At 48.2% G+C, this 23,035-nt stretch overlaps 9 protein-coding genes across 9 annotated transcripts; 7 read left to right on the top strand and 2 right to left on the bottom strand.

Moving 5' to 3' along the window:
• Positions 1-508: 508 nt before the first annotated feature.
• C8Q69DRAFT_499008 (hypothetical protein) lies at positions 509-1,883 on the top strand (the record flags this gene model as incomplete). The annotated part of the gene is made up of 2 exons (XM_028632309.1): positions 509-691; positions 746-1,883. The coding sequence occupies 2 exons, from the start codon at positions 509-511 to the stop codon at positions 1,742-1,744; spliced, it is 1,182 nt and encodes a 393-aa protein (XP_028484865.1). The 3' UTR covers positions 1,745-1,883.
• On the bottom strand, positions 1,866-3,075 carry C8Q69DRAFT_469347 (hypothetical protein). The gene is made up of 3 exons (XM_028630756.1): positions 2,552-3,075; positions 2,079-2,409; positions 1,866-2,017 (listed from the first exon to the last, which is right to left on the bottom strand). Exons 1-2 carry the CDS (start codon positions 2,694-2,696, stop codon positions 2,282-2,284), a joined length of 273 nt encoding a protein of 90 aa, XP_028484866.1. The 5' UTR covers positions 2,697-3,075; the 3' UTR covers positions 1,866-2,017; positions 2,079-2,281.
• Positions 3,076-4,306: 1,231 nt separating this feature from the next.
• On the top strand, positions 4,307-6,057 carry C8Q69DRAFT_486995 (calcium/calmodulin-dependent protein kinase; the record flags this gene model as incomplete). The annotated part of the gene is made up of 5 exons (XM_028631950.1): positions 4,307-4,313; positions 4,639-4,690; positions 4,747-4,954; positions 5,018-5,174; positions 5,231-6,057. The coding sequence occupies 5 exons, from the start codon at positions 4,307-4,309 to the stop codon at positions 6,055-6,057; spliced, it is 1,251 nt and encodes a 416-aa protein (XP_028484867.1).
• Positions 6,058-6,615: 558 nt separating this feature from the next.
• On the top strand, positions 6,616-8,018 carry C8Q69DRAFT_285803 (putative ubiquitin conjugating enzyme). Its single transcript, XM_028626963.1, has 4 exons — positions 6,616-6,963; positions 7,032-7,043; positions 7,180-7,330; positions 7,430-8,018. Exons 1-4 carry the CDS (start codon positions 6,937-6,939, stop codon positions 7,711-7,713), a joined length of 474 nt encoding a protein of 157 aa, XP_028484868.1. The 5' UTR covers positions 6,616-6,936; the 3' UTR covers positions 7,714-8,018.
• A 1,608-nt stretch (positions 8,019-9,626) lies between these two features.
• C8Q69DRAFT_499011 (hypothetical protein) lies at positions 9,627-10,368 on the top strand (the record flags this gene model as incomplete). Its single annotated transcript, XM_028632310.1, has 1 exon — positions 9,627-10,368. Exon 1 carries the CDS (start codon positions 9,874-9,876, stop codon positions 10,366-10,368), a length of 495 nt encoding a protein of 164 aa, XP_028484869.1. The 5' UTR covers positions 9,627-9,873.
• A 5,220-nt stretch (positions 10,369-15,588) lies between these two features.
• On the top strand, positions 15,589-17,617 carry C8Q69DRAFT_285989 (hypothetical protein). Its single transcript, XM_028626965.1, has one exon. The coding sequence runs from the start codon at positions 15,840-15,842 to the stop codon at positions 17,409-17,411; it is 1,572 nt and encodes a 523-aa protein (XP_028484870.1). The 5' UTR covers positions 15,589-15,839; the 3' UTR covers positions 17,412-17,617.
• A 221-nt stretch (positions 17,618-17,838) lies between these two features.
• On the top strand, positions 17,839-19,618 carry C8Q69DRAFT_469381 (hypothetical protein). Its single transcript, XM_028630757.1, has one exon. It carries the CDS (start codon positions 17,996-17,998, stop codon positions 19,457-19,459), a length of 1,464 nt encoding a protein of 487 aa, XP_028484871.1. The 5' UTR covers positions 17,839-17,995; the 3' UTR covers positions 19,460-19,618.
• Positions 19,619-19,622: 4 nt separating this feature from the next.
• C8Q69DRAFT_469382 (putative malate/L-lactate dehydrogenase) lies at positions 19,623-21,116 on the top strand. The gene has a single exon (XM_028630758.1). It carries the CDS (start codon positions 19,885-19,887, stop codon positions 20,956-20,958), a length of 1,074 nt encoding a protein of 357 aa, XP_028484872.1. The 5' UTR covers positions 19,623-19,884; the 3' UTR covers positions 20,959-21,116.
• A 126-nt stretch (positions 21,117-21,242) lies between these two features.
• Positions 21,243-22,057, bottom strand: C8Q69DRAFT_445168 (hypothetical protein; the record flags this gene model as incomplete). Its single annotated transcript, XM_028629047.1, has 2 exons — positions 21,243-21,350; positions 21,407-22,057. 2 exons carry the CDS (start codon positions 22,055-22,057, stop codon positions 21,243-21,245), a joined length of 759 nt encoding a protein of 252 aa, XP_028484873.1.
• Positions 22,058-23,035: the final 978 nt, after the last annotated feature.

A 23,035-nucleotide genomic window follows, 5' to 3' on the forward strand; every position in this document is an offset into this window, starting at 1 on the left:
ACTGCTATTCTCATACCGTGACCGAACTCTCGATTATCCCAACTAGAACTTAAGCGGCCTGTTATATCTGTACATCTCGATATTAAGTGGTGTGTTATGTAAAAGATCGAATAGAAGGGAATCTCCATGTGGAACGGCGAGATGGTAACTGGCCTATTGTTGGGGAATATTCAGATCTAGTAATCTATTGACCTATTCATTGAAACGTAGTGAATAGAATGTTTACATAGCCTTCACTTCGAAGCTTCTGGTGCTGGTGCCTTCCCATGTAGCGTGGTCTGTTTACTTCGCGTTATGGCCCACTTTCAGATGCGCTGCGCGCCTCCATGAAAACACCATTCGTTCTTCCAAACCTCATATTTCTTCTCCTTCGTGTCATTCGTTTGTCATTTTGTTCCTATACACTAGTCGTTCCTTTTTGGCAGATATCTGCTTTCCACTCCTGTAGTTCTACTTGCTGTACCAGTCAGATATCAACCGCGTTCATTTTCACATCTTCAATTTCATCATGGCTATTTCCGTCACACGCAAACTTCAGCCGGATCTTACAGCAGAGGAAGACTTTCCCTTGCCCAGGTCTCCAGAAGATTGGAAGCTTGTACTCGAGAAAGTCAAGATTCTATATCTGAGACGTCAATACAAGCAATGTGCTGCGCGTTCGAACGAGCTTCTCGAGAAATCTAGAGGAACGGTAAATATTCATCCTAAAACCAACATTTCCTGGATAATATTGACTCTTTTCTAGATTCATGCAGTCTACAAGACATACATTCATTTCTACATTGCCATCTGCTACGAGGAACTCGGCCGCGCCGCGCACAACTACTCTAGGAACAAGCTGCAATTCCTTAATCTCGCGTTGGATAACCTGACGGCTTGCAGCTTGTCTTTGCCCAACGTCATTACCGTGCCAGATATGGAAGACTCGAGTCCTTTTGCTGTTGAAGATTATGGCACGTCTCCATCTGATATCTCAACCATCGAGAGTATCTGGAGCAGCAGCATGCAGTATGATCGAGAAGAAACACCAATCGAGTCATCGATTCTTTCAGAAGATGATCCATTCATATCTCCTGACAGCAATCTCATGAAGGGACTCAGACCGTTGAAGTTCAAGTTGTCTCCTAGAGATATGGAAATGGCCGACCTGATGCCTGCACCACTTCGGATCAGAAAGCGCTCTCCTCAGATATCCTCTGCTGGCGATACCACATATGACGTGGAGCCTCTCAAGGGGCTTTCTCTTCCCGAGACTCCAACTAAAGGCCGCCCTCTGCCACCTCTTCCTTTGAAAATAGAACCGGCCAGACGTGTCTTCCCAATCTCCCTCAAAAAGAGCCTGGACACGTTTTCTAGTGAACAACCTTCCCCTATTAGTCCACCCCGTGCGGAAGCCATAAGCCGCTACAATGACCATATCCGCTCCTTCAGCGCGCAACTGAATGGTACAATTGCGGATATCTCGCGTCTTATTGCATCCGTCACCGAAGTGCAACGACTTCATCAAGCCTCTAAAATCAAACGCAGCTCATCCTTCTGGAGTTTCACGCCTGTTGGCTCACCATCCCTTTCTCCTCGTCAAGCTCGCGGTCTAGAGGAGACGAAACAGCAACGAATTGCCCGTTTGCGCTCTGAAGGGTGGACTACAGTCGGCTTGAAATCTGAAAATTGCGGGTGGAAGGGACGAGACTATTATCGTGACCTCTGCTCGGAAGTTTTGGATGAGCTTTATGAGCTCAAGTAGGCGGATATGATCCTCATGATATGATAAAGTGTGGCGTTCTCTACTCTGATTGTCGATTTCCTTTCAATTCGTTTCGATCCAGCATCCCCCCGTCTCTCTCCCTGTTTTTCTGAATGTTTCAGCTTGTTATTTTCTCCATTATCTGTTTGCTTGGTTGCCTTGCTACTTTCTATCACTTATTTCCAGGATATGCCAGACGAAGAGCATGGAATGTCATTCGATGGGTTAGAGTCATGTTATCCCAGCTGGGAACTTTCTTAATGTATAATGTGCCTTCATGAGTGTATTAGTACGGACTGCTAAATGCAAGTTATTATTATTCTATTCCGCATACCTTAATCACCAGCAGTGCAAAACGCTGTGTAGCTAAGCCAAGCTCACATAGACCTTGGATATAGAAATTTCTCCGGCTGAAGCAATCCCGAGATAAACGCCCAAACAAACCAGTACCTGATTCTCAATCCGGGGAGTCCCAATAAGACCTTTCGCCGTTCCTCATGAGATCAATATCTGTGTCCCGAGCCAATCGCCCTGATCTCATAAATCCTTACTCAACCCACCTCCAGCTCCGCCCTTGCCAAAGACACCCTTGATCTCTTCGCCAAGACGGTCCTGAATCTTATTCAGGTTCTCGTCTTCGATCAGTTGCTTTCCCACGAGGGATTCTATCGATATCAGAGACAATAAGCATCAGTAACCATGTTTACTACCCAATCTATGGACATATATTTATGTCCATAATAGCATGATTTCAAGAGAAAGATAGATATATATATAGAGCAAACGAAAAGGAGAAGGGCTACTTACTTTTCAACGGATGCGGGACCTTCGTCTCGCCCATCCTATCGAGAACGATTTCCTGCATACGCTTCTGATACGGGTCTAAAGCACCAGATATCCAAGCGCCAAGGATCGCGAAAAAGGTGAGAGTGTAAATGATGAGGAGGAGCATGTTTATCCTCGTGTTTGTTGGCTTTTCTTTCCGTTTTTTTCTTGGTGATTTGGACTTTTTGAGTTCAGGTTCATTAGGGTGGTAGACTGTTAACAGATATGGTTACCTATTGAATTGAGGTGTGTGCCCGGCTGGGTGGCTTCCTGATGAGGGCACATGATCGGGTTATTATTAACTGTGTAGTTGGGTGTAACAGTCTCGAGACGCGGGTTCATGGGGTCTGAAAGTACGCGAGCTAGTGACTTGGTGATACTTACCTCAATGTCTAAGGTAGGATATCTATGTAGGGGATTGTCAGTTAACTTAATAGCAAGTAAGTACGTAAGTTATCACTGTGGTGTACTCCTAGTAGGTGGAATATAGGATAAAAGCCCGGTGGTGAGGGACAGATTGTAGTCTATTGCAAAGTTGACTGGGTTTTTTGAACAGCGAATATATTCCTGTGACATCTATGGACTTTTTTCCTTGGTCACAGCCAACACTGCGCATCCCTCTCTTTTCCTTCTATCCCATCGCATCAGACCACATCATGAGATCTCTCCTGGTGCATTTGTCGACGCTGCGAAATTAGCTTATCTGCGTGTCGCTGGTTCATCCAAGTGATGGCCCATGATTAGATTTAAGAGTATCACTTTTTTTTTCCCGGAATCTTTTGCGATAACTCTTTTCAGAAGTAATGAGAATACGAACGCGTCCAACTTTGAGGCTGGAGACTGTGGCGGATGCGACGAACGGTTGATCGCTGATAACTAGTTACTGTAGTTGCAGAGGCTCCACCGTGCTCCAGCTGGGCGTTTTTTTTTTCGTGACGGCTGAGTCCTGACGCTGCAGCCCCTGCCCCGCTATCCACGACTTTCCTGGGGCTGTGCCGTGTCGATTTATGGTACTCGCTTCTGCGACTGACGATTATTATTTGTTCCCCTTTTTTTTGTCGCAGGAGTTGAGTTAGTCTGGTTCGTTAGTTAGGCCAGATAACTTATTAGTCTACCGTACATAAATAGTTACTGGATTCGAGGGCCGAGTAACTACTTGGAGTTGTCGCAGTCAATAATTATTTAACTAACTAATTGATCTTCGCCAATAAGTTAATCTTTCACGGAAAACGACTTGTCTGCCTCGTGCGCACTCACTACTGGCGTGGTGGATTATTATTATTATTAGGTAGGTACTGTACTTGGCCAGACACAGCGAACTACTACCAAGACAAAACCCAAGCCCCTCGAAAACTAATGAAGTATTATTAGTTAGTTAGCTAGTTTCCCCCTCTCGAACATAAAACATTGTTAGGCGCCACGAAGCCGCGCCCGATAGCGATCGAGCATCCCAGCTCCCTCCCTCCCCCGCCGACGATCACAGTCCTTCCTCCTCCCTTCACCGTTTTCCTATCCTACAATTCTCCTTCCCTCTCCCACGGTACGAGAAGGACGAACTGATTCCCTTCGACGCATCGTCCGTGAAGTCTTCGTCGTCGTCGAACTTTTATCGGCGCCCACGTCGCGGTCACAAGTGCGGGGAAAGAGCCCACTGCTTTCTCGCTAGCAAACCAACCAACAAAAACAGACAGACAAATCGGAGTCAGGAGGCAGTTGCCTGATTCCCACTCTGCAAACATGAGCTGTGAGTACAAAACGATCCGATCCGATCGGTTTTTCCTTTGCTGCAGGATCTGCGTTATGTATGGCCTCGTGCGTGTCAATTGAGACGCTCTTGAAGAAATGGGGAGTGCGGGTGATCGCGAGGCTGCGATAGCTCGCCAGGATACTGTCAAATCGCTGGTAGAGCTAGCCTTGGCCTTGCTGGGGGATGGTGCCTCCCTTTTCAACATCGTTGCGCTGTTACTGTATCATGGTCTGCAAGTTTCAGTCCTTGTTCGCGTCTCTTTTTATCTCCTACAGTTTAGATCTTGGGCTCGGCAATGACTGACACCCTGACTCTTCTACAGTCACGACTATGCTCCATAAGTTCCAGGGGCAGCCTGAGAGTTACGAGAAGAAGTACGGCTTATCCTCCCTCATCGTCTCATACGGTCCGCATACTTATCCCTATACAGAGCACTCTACCGCTTCGGGAGGACACTGGGCGCGGGTACATATGGCATTGTCCGTGAAGCAGACAGCAGTTCGGGAAAGGTGGCCATCAAGATCATCCTCAAGAAGAATGTGAAGGGCAATGAGCAAATGGTCTACGACGAACTGGAGATGTTGCAGGCGCTGGACCACCCACACATTGTCCACTTCGTCGACTGGTTCGAGTCGAGGGTGCGTCTCTCTCTACGTGGCGATGGATGTGAGAACAGAGCGATCACGACTGACCCTCAACAGGACAAATATTATATCGTCACCCAGCTGGCAACCGGAGGTGAACTGTTCGACAGAATCTGCGAATACGGTAAATTCACGGAGAAGGATGCTTCACAAACCATCAGACAGGTGCTAGACGCCGTCAACTATCTGCACGAGCGGAATATTGTCCACCGAGGTCCGTTCCCTACTCCGAAAAGCTATTGCACTACTTGCTAATGGTGAACACGGCAGACTTGAAACCGGAGAATCTCCTTTACCTCACATCAGCACCTGATTCCCCATTGGTGTTGGCTGACTTTGGTATCGCTAAGATGTTGGATAGCCCGGAGGAGGTGCTGACCAGCATGGCTGGATCATTCGGCTATGCTGCACCGGAGGTTATGATGAAGCAGGGCCACGGAAAGGCAGTGGACATGTGGTCCCTGGGCGTCATCACCTATACTCTGCTCTGCGGTTACTCGCCCTTCCGGTCAGAGAACCTGACGGACTTGATCGAAGAGTGTCGGAGTGGACGCATTATTTTCCATGATCGCTATTGGCGCGACGTCTCTCAGGATGCCAAGGACTTTATTCTGACTCTGTTGCAGCCTGATCAGACCAAGCGTCCCACGTCCGAGGAGGCTCTTCGACACCCCTGGCTCAAGGGAGAGACCGCCAGTGACCACAACCTGTTGCCTGAGATCAAGGCCTACATGGCTAAGGCCCGACTGAGGCGCGGTATTGAGATCATCAAGCTTGCAAACCGTATCGAGGCCCTCAAGATGCAGGAAGACGATGAGGACATCCCTAACCCCGGCGAAGTGTCAGGCGAGAAGGGCCACTCCCGCAAGGCCTCCGGAACCACCGCCTTCCCGCGCTTGCCGGGCTCTGAGAAAGAGCTAACCGTCGCGGAGACGGAGACGTCGGAAGGGACCACGAAGAAGCGAAGTTTGAGCCATATCGCTCGTGGTGCGATCTTCCGGGAGGTGGTTCTTGCGAAGGTCCGCGAGATGAAGGACCAGGAAGAGCGCGAGAAGGTGGAACGGGAGGCCCTGGAGAAGGCCAGCCATCAGACATAATCCCCTCGGATGCCTTCTTCCATCATCTCCGTCTCGACCTCAGCCCTCCCGAGCGTTGTCCCGATCCGCGTCGTTCGCAACTGCGACTTTCGGTTTCTTCAATTGCTTCATCCATGATTCCCCCTCTTCGCGTCCAAATGGGCGGTTCTTTCGATGCTCGTGGTATCTTTGTTCTCTGTGACCACTTTGGATTCTCTTTCTCCCTGCGAATGCGTGGGACATTTGTTGATATGCACTGGATCAGGTCTTGCTGTTGGATTATGCAGGCGCAGAAACGCGCTGCTGTGGTTTTGTTGTCATTGGATGCTGAGTAGTATAGAGTATATCATTTGCGACTCGCGCATGGCCTAAATTTACAACCCCATAACGTGCCTAAAAATAATAATAATCCTGAGCGGAGACTGCTCTGCTAAGTTAGTGCGTAGAAAGAAGCCTAGATAGTAGAAAATAGCTCTTTTCGAGTATAGACTCGATATTGGTGGCGATCGGGCCCAACGTGGGGGACCCGTCACGCTAGGCCGCCGGTTGATCGCGGCAGGTGACAAGAGCGCGATGACTGTCAGGGCCAGCAACCACCATCACTCGCTCTCTCGTGAGCCTCTCGGCGTAAATATATTTCTACTACCTTCTGCTCCATTATTCGGATCTGACTGCTACACTCTTTACCCCCTCTTTGCCCGCCCTGATACCCTCTCCGTATTTTTCGATCCGCGACCCCGCCTATCGGGACACAACGTCATAGATCTCGTTCCATAGCCGCTCAAGAAACCCACCGTGTTGTACTCTTGTCATAGCTCGAGGACGAAGCAGTTAGGCTTAGGCTCCTATATTCTCTGCTGCGTGAACCTAGTTCTCTAGAAGTGCTTTCCCGCCGGCACAATGTTTGCCAGTAAACGTCTGAGCAAGGCAAGCCACAACACCCGCTTTCCCCGCACGGTCAGTTGATTCTCTCTTTGCTAACGCAGAATACACAGGAGCTGGCTAAGGTACGTACCTAGACTTCTACTCTTCCTTATATCTCTATCGCCAGTTGCCTCGTATCATCTTTCCGTCTTACCTACATTCCGGAGACCAATGCGTATTCTGAAACGGCAAAGGGACCGTTGCTAAATCGATGAGCAGATGCACGGCCACCTACCGCCGGGGATCGAGATTGCCAAAGCAGAGAACCTCGAAGAATGGCAGATGGATATCAAAGTTCTGGATGACAACCCTCTCTACAAGGATCAGACCTACCGGTTGAAGTTTACCTTCAGTTCCAAGTACCCCATAGGTACGTGGAAATCTGGGCATTCCCCATCCTGCCCAGTTTTCTATTACTTCTATACATTAGCTATCTCATGACGTGCTACCGTTACTAACAATACTGTAGAGCCACCGGAAGTCCAATTTATCGAACTCCAACCCAGTTCCGGAACGCCGCGGCCTATTCCCATCCATCCGCATATCTACAGCAACGGAATCATCTGTCTCGATCTGCTGAGTTCTGTGGGCTGGTCTCCAGTGCAGACAGTAGAGAGTGTCTGCATGAGCATACAGAGCATGTTGACCGCAAACACACGGAACGAGCGACCACCGGACAACAATGACTTCGTGTCCTACAATCGCCGAAGGCCTCGCGATATAAATTTCTACTATCATGACGACAATGTTTGATGTCCTGTTATGCTTTGATGCGTCTTTCATATTTATACATTCAATGACGAGTACGATGGGTTTTGGATGATCTTCTCTCATGCACCTGCGGCAGAATTCGTTTCGGTCGTTCCGTGCCCACTACATTTGCATCGGCGCTAGACTGGGTTCGTTCGATTGGCTCTGGTGGACAGCCTTTGCTGATTTCTATATCTGCACTTTCGGACTGTTTGCATGTTCCTGTTTCCCAGACTGTTTTCCCTAGCATGGCCTTTTTCCTCATTCCCAAGAGATGATATGAATTATATGAATTCACATATTCCCGATATGGATGGCAAAGTCCGCTCGATCCCCGTAATCATTCATGCTCTAGCCGACTACAAGTCCACGATGAATGGGCGGCCCTAGATGAATACATCTCCCCCGCTTCTGACAGTATTTAAGACACTAGAGAAGAGCCCCCGATCCCAAGACTTTCCTTTCCAATACTCTCCTCAATATATCTGGATCTCAACCCTGCATCATGTTACCCGCCCATATATATAGACATTATAATGTTCTACATTCCTCCATACACTTTGATTGGACTCGAGCTTCTACCTCCTTAAACTGAGGAACTCGGGCGTTTTCCCCATTACTCGTTCAACTACCATTCGTTACCGAAAACCGGATCATCTGCCGGAGCTTCTCGAGAGAGCAGATAACGTATTTTTGCTAGATTCTCAAATTGTTTTTATGTATCACGGAGTAGACTATTGTCATTCACCACAACCCAAAAGCAACTTATTATATCTAGATGCAGGACGGGGGGGGAAATCACGAGTTTGTGTTCATGGAAAGACAAGCATTGATGTTTTTCATAAAATTGCCCTCGGATGCTTATCTTTTATGTTTGCCCTGCGTTACCAGCTGATCTACCATGAAGGTAAAGACTCACTGGACAACAAATGTTTCTGAAAATGTGGACACGCTTGATATCCTAGATTGCTGCTATACTGGGCAGGTGACCCACGGTACTTAATGGTGCGTGGCAGGCATCGCAAATCCTCGTTGCATGCGACGCCAATCAGAACTACTCGTGCGCGCACAGGAAGTCTCCGAATTGCCCCGTGCTAATTGTTATTCTAAGCGGTGGTATAGAAACCACTTGGTGCATGCAGTGGGGTTTGTATATCGGTGGTTGTTATCCGCGAATGGGTATGAAAGTGATTATAGTATGCGTCTTGTTCAATAAGATCCTCACTCATGGAGCGGATGTTTGAGCTGAGAGAACTATGTAAGTATGTATATCCCGCGATGTGGTTAGGAGGGTGAATAAGTGCTCGTGCTGATTCGTTTGTTTGAACAGAAAGATTCTGCGGAGCGTAAAGAGCGCTTCACCAACCAAGAGAAATTTCGGAAATGGACGCATCTCATTGTTTGTCTCTCGAGTACGTGGCGCGATGAAAAGCTTCTCAACGTACAGAAACATGGATGAAACGGATTCATGCCTATGTCCGCACTGCCTAGGTATGCCAGAGCAGAACTCTAACGAGTTGAGAGAGGTTTTTAATAACCTTGAAGGCTCGAGAATGGAGGAGATTGTCCGCCAGCGGTTTATATACTGAATGCGATACGCTCGGGGAATTAATGGTCGAACAATCTATGGAGCGTTTCCACAATCACCTTAAGGGACATAGATCCCACCGCTCCTGTGAAAACCTCCTGCTGCGGCTACACCCCTTGGAGTCGCCAGAGAGTAAGTGCTGTTTGTCACCTTTTGTTTTGTCAAACTTGATCCTTCACTTCTCAAGTACTTACTGGTACTAATTGATCATTTCTAGGGCCAACTGGCCGCCAAGTGCCTTCGGGGGAAAAAAAATTGCTGCATCTAGTCTCATCTCGTTCCTAACGTCAGAGACCTGGATGTCGTTCGATGCCCCCGGTTGATATCATTCTCCATCTTTGACTGCTGTTATAGTTTTCTGGCTACCAGAACCCCTGAACTCGAAAGCAGAAATCTCGCATATAAACATGGCCAAGTGCCTATGGATGCAATCTTTGGGAACAATCCTCCCCTGGACTCTTTTCAGAGAAGAACGGCTTAATAATTAGCACTGTCATCGAGAAAGTGTTTGATTTGACACAGGCGTCTTGGTCATTGTTCCAGATTTGCCAGAGAGGTCAATGTAGAACGTGTTGATGCACTGGCTGAATGAGGACATCAGCGATTTCAAGATCCGAATCATTGATGGAGAATGGTCCAAACTAGACCACGGCGTTGAGAAAGACAGCGAAATTCTGACTGCTGGCGAGATAGAGATCCCACTCCTCAGAAGTACATACTTCCCAGCGTCCAACTCTGCCGAAACCACCCCGCTCCTTTCTCCCTCACTATCCAATACAATGTCAGTCAGAGCGCCTCTGGTCCAGGGTGGCCATATTCGCGATCCGTTGCGCGTCCCGGAGGCTTTCATCTCCAGAACCCTCCCTGAGGTTTACAACAATACTATCGTGGTCGCTGCTACCCATCCCGCCCTCAACAGCACGCATGCCACATCTGACGGTTGGTTCCTCTCGGATTTTTATGCCTTCAACTACCTTCTGAAAGGCATGGGCCATCCTGGAGACAAGGATCAGAATGTGTCAGGCCAGGTTTTGCATGCATACCAGATTCCTTCATCTGGATATGGATAGCGACCACCACTCCGCGTGGTAATCTTGCTTCCTATCTAATTGTACTCGACGAGTCCTGCCCCCCCCCCCCCCCCCCCCCCCCCCCCGGGTTGTCAGCTCTTGTCGCCGGATTTTGACAAATTCGAATGCGGATTTCCAAGCATACCTACAGAGGATTTCCGGCAGGCCACAGGCCACGATCCTCAGGCAATGGCGCCAAGACACTTTGTTCAAGGTGCCATTGGAATTGTTCCAACATCTGACACTGTCGCTGAGTGAGAGCGTCAGCAATCATGGTTTGACAATCTGGCCTAAGTATCACCGGGAGGATGTGCCAGCTGCTTGTGCGGTACTGCAAATTGCTAACCCCGACGTTCCCAAGCTTTCTGGACTGCGAGTGAGCATTCGACTGCATTTTCGGATAAGTTATTTACAGATTCGCTGGCACCGTTCCTTTCTCTTTTTAGCCGCAGAGTGGGATTCTCTCCGTATCCACTGAACTGGTCTCGCTTCGTCATTACCAGATTTGGAAGGATGGTACTTGGATTTCGTTCAGACTGCTGCAGCCGATTCATTAGCAACAATGCTGGGCTAAGTAGGTTAGTGTAGTAGTTGAGTTCTGTCTACTAGCTGGGCTAACTGTTTTTATAACAGCCATCGACTTTTTCTATCCGGTATACGCAGGCTCTAGCAAGGAGCCCGATTCCATGATATAACCTGATTACAAGGTATTACAGATTTCATCCCACTGCAGGTACTGTGCAGGTCCCGCGCACACAGAGAAGAAATATATGGATATCAGCAAGCTACCTTCCAGTGGAAAGAACCGAGTAGGTTATACACCTGAGCTTCAGGAGAAGAATCAGCTAGTATTATGTGAGCGCTATCATCGTTCTGACGAAGCATCAATGAGATACGATCTTTCGCAGTTGGAGTGGCTGCGTATCTAAGAACATAGAAAACTCCGGCAACAAACTTGTGCTTCTCGAGAAGGACACAAGTGGAAACGATATCTGATCGACTTCTGCAGATAACTGCTGCGGTGCTCTGTTTACTTTTACAGAAACTGCATAATCCGGGACTGGGAATGCTTCCTTCGAACTTGGGAGGGCCGGTATCAATGTTACTCGGGCCTTACATACCCTGGGTTCATCTTCTGCCTTCTCCTTCTCCTCGTCGTGTTCCTATACTTCTCTTTACTCCTTTTAGGAATACACAACTTCGGGGGCTTGTTCCTATACTGCTCTCTTCTATTGGCTATTCTTGTTAGCCCGTCTCACCAGAACGAGTTTTCACCTGCCAGTTTCTCTCCCCGTCTGACAATCTGAATACGCGATATGGCTTCCGTTACGTCCGGTATACCGCTAACCATATCTTCTTAATTTTTATTGAATTAAAAACTGGAATAAAAAGTGCTTTCAAAAGGATACTCTCAGGGACTGGTACCTTGTCGCTTCTGACTTTTTATATAATTATCTTATTAGCTTATTCGATATCCGAGCAGATGATGTCGACGCCGAAGTCAGCGGAGCAGCTGACGGTCTCGAAACAAGAGACAAGAAAGAGCATTTCGAGCTCTGAGAGCTCTGGTCCCCCCTCTTCCAATGATGGTTCTCCTCAGAATCCTATCGTCGAGTACTTCCGCCACACCAAGGAGAGTACCCAAGACCGAGTCTACCAGGCGCGCCGAGTCCGTACCATCGGCCGCAACTGGCTAAAGACCGTACCTATGTATCGAAGCATATATATTAATACTGTTAATAGGGTCCCGTTATAAACCAGGCAAGCTCTCGTCTCGCAGGACGGCGCCGAAATATACTTGTCTATTTTCAAGTACGGCTGGGCATAAGAAAGGTATATCAATGGAAGTCCGAGACTGAGGGCTGGCCATGCCAAGATGAACAGATTTGGTCCTTACAGACTTGGCGATTGTGCCGCGATGATTGAATTTGTAAAGATCATCATCGCTATAATGCTGTACGTCCTGCCGAAAAGAGGGAGGGAGGAGGGGTCCTCCGCCTGGGGCTGGTGGTAGTGGGATCGCGGTAGGAAACGTTCTTCCTCGGCCACCTCCTCTTTGACTTCGTGCCCTGGTATCTGGTAAGTGCCCCCTCCCTTCCATGACGTGCCATGGCCCTTGGCCAACAAGTGTGTAGCCTCTGCTTGTGGTCCCGTGCCTCTAAAACAAAAATACAACGACACCAACTCCTCCTGCGTGATGCCTCCAAAACATGTGATGAGCGGAGCTGGTAAGTCCCCTTCCTATCCGAGTCGAGGAGGTTCTAGCTAACGCTCAGAAGTGGCTCCTCCATCAACCCCGGCCGCACGCATCCGTCCCCCCCCCCCCCTGCGGGCAGTCCAGAAGGTAAGTGATCCTTTCCCGTCGAGTTGTCCATTACTGATATGGTGAATGTAGCTCCGATTATCGTGCCCAGTGAGACGGGTTCTGACTCCTCCGACGTCTCCGAACTGCTTCGGCAGTTGCGCGGGCTCCTGTTGGAGTTCCGGTTCGGTTCAGACTTGAGCCGGTTCACGCTCTATCGGACAATTGCTCTTCTTCGTGGATAGGCTTCGACTGGGTCCTTGATGACAATTAGGCTGTAAGCCGAACGCTTCAAGGTGTCCCAGAAGGGCTAAACTGCAACTATCAATTGGCAACACGCGTTCCGAGTGTCGTTGCGAAACATGATACTCCGAGTCGTACCCAGACGACGGCGGGGTCTACTTTCCTCTCGCTGATGGGCTGGGTTAAGATATATAGGTCTCTCACGTGGCTCCTAAATCCTTGACTGGAGAAATACATCGTTGGCCCGATGTCAACCTTCCAGAGGTCAGCAAGGGAGTGAGCCTACTTCTTGTCAATCGACGAGAAATATCTCTCCTGGACCAAGGGCATTGCCGAATAGGCTCCCATATGCAGGAACTCTGCAAAATGTCTACGTGCACATGTCCGCCTAGGCTACTCAAATGAGTTATTCAGATCGCCGTTCGGCCAGTGGGCGAATTCGGAACTCTCTATGTTTGGCCAGGGATCTGTGCGAACACTTGGGTTGATGAGAGACGATGATGAAAATCGAACACTGCAGAAACAGAAAGCCTACATCTATCAGAGATGCAATAATCCTAACACTCTTACAACCGTTTGGTCTATCCCAGAACTTTTCACAGATTCACCAATTGTTCGCCTTTTGCGGGAAGTTCTGTACCGCGACTACTTGTATATCTCCTTTTCGAATGCTCCAGTCCGTGCTCGCCGATTGCTTTGGGGCATCTCTGATCGGATGACATTCGGATTTAAATATTGGTTGGCTTTTTCTGTTTATTTTCAATATTACCTTATATGTCTTACCAATATGTTACCTCCAAGGTGCCCGGAGGGATGACGGCCCCTGAGTTAAACTGGGCGAGCATAGTAAACGCTACCGTTGAGATGCTACAGACCCCAGGAAGAATTATGATTAGTTTCTTGATCAGTCGTTGAACTCCTGCCAGTCATCTTTCAACCTATATAAGCTCGTTCTCAGTGACTGAACTGAGATGAACACTAACATTATCAAGGTGCATTACAACCCCAATAACAAGACCGGACAACCTAAATCAGCAGAGCATGGAAAGCCATATGGCTACTGGGTTTGGACTCCGTTGGTGATGCTCAAGCCATGCTCGGACGGTCTCTTGTGGTTAACCGCAAATATAGAAAGCTCGGTCTCCTTATCGAGGGTCTTTTCCACAGACTCTACGGGTCCTTATTGACTCTAGAAAAGAGCCAGTTTTGTTAGTTCCGCATATAATCGACCGGTGCAGTCTCTCGTCGTAGAGAGTGGATGGAGTGAATCTTTGTCCCGACCCAGGGAGGACATGAATCTCTGGCTGATCCGTGGCCAGTGACAACTTAAAGCGACAATTATACTCAACTGGCAGCTAGCCACAAATTCCAACACAGTTTGAGGTGTCGAGCTGTACACCTTTGATAGCAATAGAATGCCTCATTTACGACAAAACGTCATCATCTTCCCAGTGGTAAACATGAGAGTGCGCGGGGACTTAAGAGAAGTTCACGAAGAATCTAGGGTCAAACACCTAGGCGAAGGTCTTCGATAGACCTAAGGGGAACCGACGATGAAACTGAAGAAGAGTGCAGCTATTACTATATAATCTCATCAGCCATTATCAATGATATAGAAGGAACATCAATAACCCATGCAATGGCATTTCCTTGCGGGACAATTTACAGCCATGGAGGATTTATGTAGTGGTACCTCAAGGGGCTATGGATTGATGATCAGAACCGCGTTGAAAGAGCAGCCACGAACGCTGTAAAGCCAACCGGGCTATCTTGACCGATGTACGTGTTGGAGCTCCGTCCCCTCTCCCTTCAAATCTAAACAAGCTAACAGTATCAAGCTTCGGGCTTTTCAATCATTACCAGCCAGTACGGTTACACGCGCTACGACCAGCGCCTCCGACAATACTCTCCGGTTTGATCTGCAAGCCGTACTCGATGCTGAGGCGCAGGCTCGCCAGGAAGTAGCGACAGTTTGGAACTAGCAGAGATTGATTTGAGCCACCTCCTGGGGGCTCCCATCTCGTAAAGACTACTATAGTATGCGAGAATGGATTTGGCATCAAATTTTCTACTCTGCTAGATTCTGGAGCAAACGGACTCTGTTTTATCAACCGCTCCCTGGTCCCTTCAATCACACGGTTCCTAGGTACGTCCCTAGAACCTATGAAACACCCCATGTTTATCAACGGTTACGACAACGGAACTCGGGAAGAGATCACCCATATACTGGTAGCCCACCTCAAGATCGATGGACGACGCTGTCAGGACCTCCCCACTATCGTCGCCAACCTAGGGCACTACGATTTAATGCTCGGAAGGAAGTGGTTGGGGTGAAGGCGAGCCGCTACATTGGTCTCTCTTTGTCGCTCATGAAGGTCAACCTGGTTCGGTGTACCAGGTTAAGGGAGACGCGGAATGCATGATATACTATCCTGCAACCCGTTTGATAGATATGCTCAGCTACACCTCACCTGCAAGCTCTCTTTGCATTATTTGAGTCCTTGTATCTGTTGGGTTTACAATCTTCACAGTGGAATCTCCCAGCTCATTATTACTAGGTCCTTTGTTCAATTGGAGGGTCAATATGGGAGTAGCACCTTTAAATCCTGCGTTAAAGCACAGATATAGCTATTTTCCTAGGCACCTCAACATAACTTCCACTCGTACCCTCCTATTTTGATGTCACTGGGTGAGAGAGCTTATATATATATATATATTTTGTTTTTCCTTTTTATTCTGACCCTCTTATACTTTCACCATTGAGGCAGACAGATCAATTATTTTGTCACATACAGGCAGCAGACGGAGCCGCGGCGCAAGACGAAGGAACCGTGGTAGGGGCAGTGACCATGCCCCATCATTTTTGTCTTTTAGCAAGCTAAAGTCTCCAGCACGAGAGAGCTACCTCCAGATAGTCACAGCAGACATGGCGGAATCCACGAGACAAGACGACCTCAAGGAAAAGAACAGGGCCCTTCAGAAGGACTTCGCCAACCGGACCAGAGAGCCGAGACGTACGCCAGTTCCGATACCACACGATCTCTCATGGCTGTTAGCAGCAATATCTAAACTCGAGAAGAAAGACGGCCTACAGGTGCAAGCTCCCCTGTCTACCCAGAATGAACATCGAATCCCTGGGTTCTCGCCAACAGCGCACCCTCGTCGGCTGACCGAAGTTCTCGACTCGCTAGCAACCCTTTTGGTGTCACAACCGAAGCATGAGGTTTTTGCCATCGGTTTACGACCCAGAGGAAGTGACCAGAAGCTTGAGTTATTCCTGTCTGGTAATACGCAAATACAGAGCACCACACGCAAGCATCTGAGAGACATCTGGGATTTCATGAAGAGATTATCGGACTGCTATTATGCTGTTTATAGAGGCGATCCGACTGATTGCTCACCTAGAAATCCTACTAATGATCCTGTGTTTCGCGAAACAGAAGCTCTGTTCGCTCGCCATTGCTTACGATTCACTTGGCGGCGGCTCCAACACATATTCAATTTGAAGTTCAACGACCTCAGGGGGATTTCTCCCGCCACGGTACCACCGGGACACCCTTTTCATTCTGTCCGACGTGCGATTATTCGTGTCGTGGGTGTCTTCTTGCGGGAACAGAATCCCGCATACGGAATGCCAGCAGATGACGACAGGGACGGTTGGCGTATGCTTCGCATATGTCTGCTTGATGCTCGTAATGCAATCCGGAAATTCCTCGATGAAAGTGGTTTCCAGGGACTTCATATAAACATCGCTCTTCCCTTCGCGAAGCTGGAAGACTACCTTCGCAAAATCGCCTCTCACTATAATAGTTACGAGATCTTGGTCAAGGCCGCTGTTTCGCTAAGTTGTCGGCCTCTCTTCACGTTCACAACATCAGTCATGGACCTTCCTGAATCGTCTGCTAGCTTACCTCAGCGCCCCCAGAAACCTGAAGACTGGGAGGCCGTGTTGGAAGATGCCCTGGGATGGTACAATGAAGAGAATAAGCGCAACAATACTTTGACCCGAGTCATGAACATTGAGGTCATAGCCAAAGACACCGCTTTTATGGCCAAACAGGATATGTCGAGGACAGCTGTCGTCCATTGCGAAGTCAAGCTATTGGCCGCCATCGAAAGCGAGCAGAGAGAGAATCCTGGACTGCCTAAGGCATACACGTACATCGGGATGTCAAAACTGTCCTGTACCGGCTGCGATAGCTTCTTCCGTGCATTTAATACCGTTCATAATACGACTTGGACAACAAGAGGAAGCCATGGAAAGTCATATTACCCATGGATGTTCCCAGAAACGGTGCCGAAACGAGAGGATGTCCTCAAAGCCACGTACTACAACGTCGTCTCTCGGTGGGTCACATCATACAAGGGTTATGTTCCTCAGTTTGTGCCGAGGGCGCAATCAGCCCGCAGTACGGGGGTTCTCGGTGATCTGGATGATGAAATTGATGATGTTGTTAGTTATTTGAAGAACAGGTTGAAACCAGAAGATCTACGATAGATCGGCCTGTACCAGTGCATTTCCGGATGCTTTTCCTTTTCTGTCTTTTCTTTCCTTCTTTCCTCGTTTCCATCTCTTGCAATGGTTTACGCAACGCTATTCAGATTGTGGGAATTGGAAATCCTTAATCATAATATTTCTCAGAAGAGGTTTCGGTGGTTATCACATTAGAAAGTCTCCGCAGTTAATAGATTTTACTTCTTGCTACAAGCTTCCAATGTTGTAAAGAGAAAACCCGGGCAACATGGCCTTCATTTATCACTGTAAATTCATTCTTATTGACCCGGCTAAGGTACCAAAATTATCATATAAACTAGCCCTCATAGGGAATATCAAGATGACACTCCAATGTCGTGAGAGAGTGCTAAGACAACCTTAGATATTAGACTTTGGAGTGAAGAAATCATAGAAGTGCTGCCTATCGGGAACCGGATTCACCCCTGCCAGTCATGATGTAGTTAGTTCTCAAGTCTTGCCGTCATAACAAGCAAGGCCGCACTGTCTCTGTTGTGCTAAAAAACAGAAAGAAAGAAAAGAAAAGAAACACAGCAACTCCATGCGGACCAAAGACACAGTCAACAGCTATGGGGAGCAACATTAGAGAAGCAGAACTCAAAATCTCACCAACTGCTGAACGCATCACGGAGCTCCTCGCAGCGATTTCCAAGTTGCAGAATCATTACCATGAATTTTACCAAGGCCAGCTGGGTGTCCCCTCGTCTCTTCCAGGCGACTATCCTCACGCTACATCGACGATCCTCGATGCCCTTGCAGATCTGTCAGTATCACAGGGACGGCCCGATTCAATCGCGCTCGCACTCAGAATAAATCGAAACACGCAGTCCGTCGACATTATTGCCTCCAAAAACCAAGATGTACCACCAGATGCGGTCGTGCATTTACATCAGATATGGTATTTCCTGAGACGGCTTTCGAATCGCTACTGGACAATCCACCCGCATGGTACGGGAGAGACCATAGGTGATCGGGAATTTCGAGATGTCTCCCTTCAATTTGCCGATAACTGCGTCAAGTTCTCTTCTAAAAGGTTGAAAGAGATCATCAATTCGAGGTTCTTGGACGTAATCGACGTCTCAGCAGATATTCTGGACCCCGATCACGCCTTCTATGGCTTCCGAGACAGTATCCGCGCAGTTCAACACATGTTATCTCGGGACGAAAATACATTTCATGATGAAGATTGGAGATTGCTTTTCTTCTGTCTTCGAGAAGTTGAAAAAGCAACAGACCGGCTGTACAAGTCAGATGGGCTGCTACAAAACCACCGTAAGCTACGGTCATTAGTGTATACGGGATGGCTGAGCAGGGTCACTTCTGTATGGACAAGCTACGATAACCTGATGAAAGCCACTGTCTCGCCTGTGTTTCATGATTTATTCAGTCTCGAGCTGAACATCCACGCACTATTACCAGAGACAGGGAAGCTGTCGAGTGTTGCTCAAAGCGCGAAGCAATGGGAAGATGTTCTGGAAGCGGCTTTGGCGTATAACAATGAGTACGGCGATCCCAGATATACTCCGAGTGGCGTCCTAGATCTGAATAGGATAGAAGCGGATACTATATACATGGCCCAAGAAGGAGTTCCACGAGAGATCGTGGTCCACGCTGAGACAAAGCTGTTAGCAGCGATAGAGAAGACCCAACAGGAGCAACCAGAATTACCCAAAGCATTCGCCTATATTAGTACCACAGAGTTTCCTTGTCATGGATGTGATTGTTTTTCGAGGGCCTTCAATATAACCCACGGGACGTCCTGGAAGACCAAGCGAGGTTATGGCGCTGCATGTCCGTCATGGATGTTTCCTTCCGTGCTGTCAACGAGAGATGATGTTCTCAAGGCCACATACAATATGATCGCTACTGATTGGGCTGCATATTACAGAGGATATCTTCCCAGGCCCGCGTCATCATATTCCGACTCTCCGCCACAGCCACCACGTGGAGGGGATGTTCTTGACTTCTATGAGGAGGAGGCTGCAGATATTATGGCGAAGATGACAGAACTGAGAAGGGACATGGAAAATTAGGTAAATCTTCACCATGTACTAAGCGGCAATGTCTCCGGGGGTGCAGGTTTTTAATATTGAGGACTTTCTGTTAAGGGTTTTTAAGGGTTTTCAAAGGTTACACAGGTGTGGTAGTTGATATGTCAGCTAGGGGTGGGTTATCGCAGAGCAGAAACCAATTTCCTTTCTTTTTCCAGAAAACTTACGCCAAAATAAAATCTTGTCGCATAAAAGCTCGTACCGTACATTGTTAAGGTACCTCATTTTTGACTTTCGGAGTATATCCGAATCACCACTTCCACCCCGCAGAAACACTAAGTAACTAGTTCCCCCAGCATACGACTGACTCAGCGCTGGCTTCTGTTTGAATTGTGAGAGGGTTCTATGCGAGAGAAATCAAAATATCCACTATTATCACTTCAAAGGACCCCTTTATATAAGCATCGATGGAATCGCAAACTGACAATAAACTATACGTTAGCGCACCAGATGCTACGGAATTCGTGCGCTCAGTCCTCATTGGCAACGGTGTCCCTCCTAGAAATGCAAGTATTGTAGCCGATTGTCTGGTTCAAGCGGATCTTCGTGGCGTCGATACCCATGGCATCAATCGCATCCCCTCATACATGGCACGGATTCGAGAAGGAGTCTTGGATGCCAAAGCAGATCCCTCACTGCACCAGATCACTCCTGTTGTGGCACAAGTGGATGGGAAGAATGGCTTCGGTTTTGTCGCAGCACATATGGGTATGGCGCGCGCGATCGAGATGGCAAAGGACTTCGGAATCGGCATGGTTTCGGTGAAACACTCGAATCATTTCGGGATGTCTGCGTGGGTTGTGCAACAGGCACTAGATGCGGGGATGATGAGTCTTGTCTTTACAAATTCTTCGCCGGCACTACCTGTCTGGGGTGGACGGTCGAAGCTAATGGGAGTATCGCCTATCGCGTGCGGTGCACCAGCAGGGAAGGAGAAGCCGTTTATTCTGGACATGGCACCTTCTGTCGCAGCGAGGGGCAAGATATACAAGGCAGCTCGTCGCGGGGAGAAGATCCCAACCGACTGGGCATTGGACGGCGAAGGAAAGCAAACGGATGATCCGAATAAAGCTCTTGAGGGGGTCATGCTTCCAATGGGTGGGCCGAAGGGCTCTGCGCTTGCGATCATGATGGATGTTTTCTCTGGCGTGTTGTCTGGCTCGGCGTTTGCAGGACATGTCACTAATCCATATGATCCATCAAAACCAGCAGATGTAGGCCATTTTATGGTCGCAATCAAACCAGATCTATTCATGAGCCTGGAAGACTTCAAGGAGAGAATGGATTATCTGTACAGAAGGGTTGTGGAATCGGACAAAATGGCTGGGGTTGATCGGATATATTACCCGGGTGAGATTGAGCAGCTAACGAGGGATCAGAGACTGGAAACGGGGATTCCGTATGTGCAGGCGGAAATTGATGCATTGAATAGAGAAGCAGAACGAGTTGGTGCGGAGAATATTAACATTTTGAAAAAGTGAGGTTGCTTTTTAGTGCTGTGTATGTCGTTTCTGTATGCTCGGTGATTCCTTTTATAGGTGGACAATCTCGTGGATAGACGATGTTTCTAATTTCATGCGTGGAATCCTTCTCGGCGATACTTGGGTCCAAATAGATGTCATACAATAAAATCATGAAGTATCCTGCTAAATCTCTTTCTAGCATATTCCACCTTAACCCTCCTTGTAAACTCTCAATACTAATAAATCAGCTCCACAACCAAAGGTATACCGCCATGGCGGAGACTAGACCGTAACCTGAGTCCTCAACCATAAAACCAATATTGCGCGGCATACTGGACCTCGATGCCTGATGCTTGTCCCTCACAAGTAGCGGGAGACGAGCCCCCGGCAGTGACAACGCGGTAAACTTCCTATTAGAAAGCATAATCAGCATTGCATCTTCATACGCCATCGCATGGGCACTTACTTTGATTCCTACGCCGTCCTTTGCTATAAGTTGCAGCCAGGCCACATCCGGAGTGGAAACATCATTCACAGCAGCAGGAGACGGAGCCGGTGCATTAACACTAGCGTTCTTTTGTGCCGCTGCCCAGTCCTTCAGTCCACTGATCCTAAAGTCAAAGAAGGGTGTCGTTGGATCTGTGAAGTAATGCTTTCCAATCGCAAGATTTCCACCGTGGCCATGTGCTGCCGGAGGCGTCCTCAGTGCCCCAACAGCTGAGGTTAAATTATCAAGATGTATCTGTTCGAGAAGAGGTGGAACCTGGTCGAGTAGTTTCGGAAATGAAGAAGTGATCCATGATGCGTCGAATAATGTGGCGACTGCTCCGACGGCTACTGGTACAGTAGAAGCGTCAGAGGATGCGCATGTATAGTTCTGGGTGCCGCGGCCCAGAGTAACGTATTTCAGCCTCAAGTCTGCAGATGGAGGAGGTAATTGAGGTTTTGTCTCGTCGAGTGACGGAGACGCGGTGGTTGTTCTAATCGTGCATTCGGCGAATGGGTTACTACCAGTCGAGGAGGTATCAGAGTCCCAGATGGCTGCGGTCAACGGGACGGCGCCAACCGCTGCGAGTAACAATTGGAGAGATAGGAATAATCCTGCGAATGAGTACATCACGGGCTCTAGCTGATTGGGACGGGTTGTTCGATATTGTCACAATATAGAAGACACGAATAAAAGATAACAGCGGTATATATATATGCTGTTTGACGATGCCTGAGTATGATGGGACAATGCTTAGAGCAAAAACGACGATAGGAAGGAGGCCCTATTTATCTTCAATACCTTGAAAATGGCCCCCATGATTGCAAGTTTAAGGCTGGATTCAATGCTATGTTTGGTATATCATACCAACATCAGAATCTCGCATCATAGAGTGTCCATGTCCAATTGCGCCTCTTTCCAACGCATACCGGAGAGAAGCTCATGTTGGATTATTGCGGCGCTGACCACAATACATGACCAAAAACAGGCCGCAGAGTCACAAACACAGCCTTATGTTGGGTCTAGTTCCGTAGGTCGCCCTTCCTATGGGTTTCCGCGAGCATGTCTTGGACTTAGCCTATAAGAGCATCATCTGTGAATAACTCTGTTGAGGGACCAGCAATTGAGCTGCACCCTAGGACTGAATAGTTGAGTGAGGAGAAACAAAAATAGCAGTAATGCTGGAGAGCTAAAGCTGGTAGCAGTCCGTCGGCCAACCGGGGCCTGCCGAGCAAAGCTTCTCCCGGCGCTTAGAAGAAGATTATGTATGGCCAGTTTATAATTCTGGGGTGGCTTGTCTGCCGTGACTGGGAGAAAACAAAGAATTAGCGTAGAATTGCAGTTGGTCATCGCATACGCGCTTGTTCGTCGAATATGTACGGCGTAGTACTTCTGACGCTGCACTGCCACATGGTGACGGGTTGAAACGAGCAAAAAAAAAAAAAAATAAAAAAATAAAAAAATAAAAAAAAAAATCCATACGTCTCGGATATGCACGCTTTCTAACATTTCCAGATTAGATGAATGGCCTCAATGTCCGCACACAGTAGCATAGAGATTAGGAAGAGCACTTCAATAGATAACGTTAGCATCGTCATGACCAACCAG

Source organism: Paecilomyces variotii (genome assembly GCF_004022145.1).
Source record: "Paecilomyces variotii strain CBS 101075 chromosome Unknown C8Q69scaffold_6, whole genome shotgun sequence".
Lineage (NCBI taxonomy): Eukaryota > Fungi > Ascomycota > Eurotiomycetes > Eurotiales > Thermoascaceae > Paecilomyces > Paecilomyces variotii.

Excerpts from the sequence above, each read along its gene's own strand:
- C8Q69DRAFT_469347 (XM_028630756.1), bottom strand. The coding sequence starts at position 2,696 with ATGCTCCTCCTCATCATTTACACTCTCACCTTTTTCGCGATCCTTGGC. Across the intron at positions 2,410-2,551 it reads GGTCCCGCATCCGTTGAAAA|AATCCCTCGTGGGAAAGCAA; the intron begins GTAAGTAGCCCT and ends TGATATCGATAG.
- C8Q69DRAFT_285803 (XM_028626963.1), top strand. The coding sequence starts at position 6,937 with ATGTTTGCCAGTAAACGTCTGAGCAAG. Across the intron at positions 7,331-7,429 it reads CAGTTCCAAGTACCCCATAG|AGCCACCGGAAGTCCAATTT; the intron begins GTACGTGGAAAT and ends ACAATACTGTAG.
- C8Q69DRAFT_285989 (XM_028626965.1), top strand. The coding sequence starts at position 15,840 with ATGGCGGAATCCACGAGACAAGACGACCTCAAGGAAAAGAACAGGGCC.
- C8Q69DRAFT_469381 (XM_028630757.1), top strand. The coding sequence starts at position 17,996 with ATGGGGAGCAACATTAGAGAAGCAGAACTCAAAATCTCACCAACTGCT.
- C8Q69DRAFT_469382 (XM_028630758.1), top strand. The coding sequence starts at position 19,885 with ATGGAATCGCAAACTGACAATAAACTATACGTTAGCGCACCAGATGCT.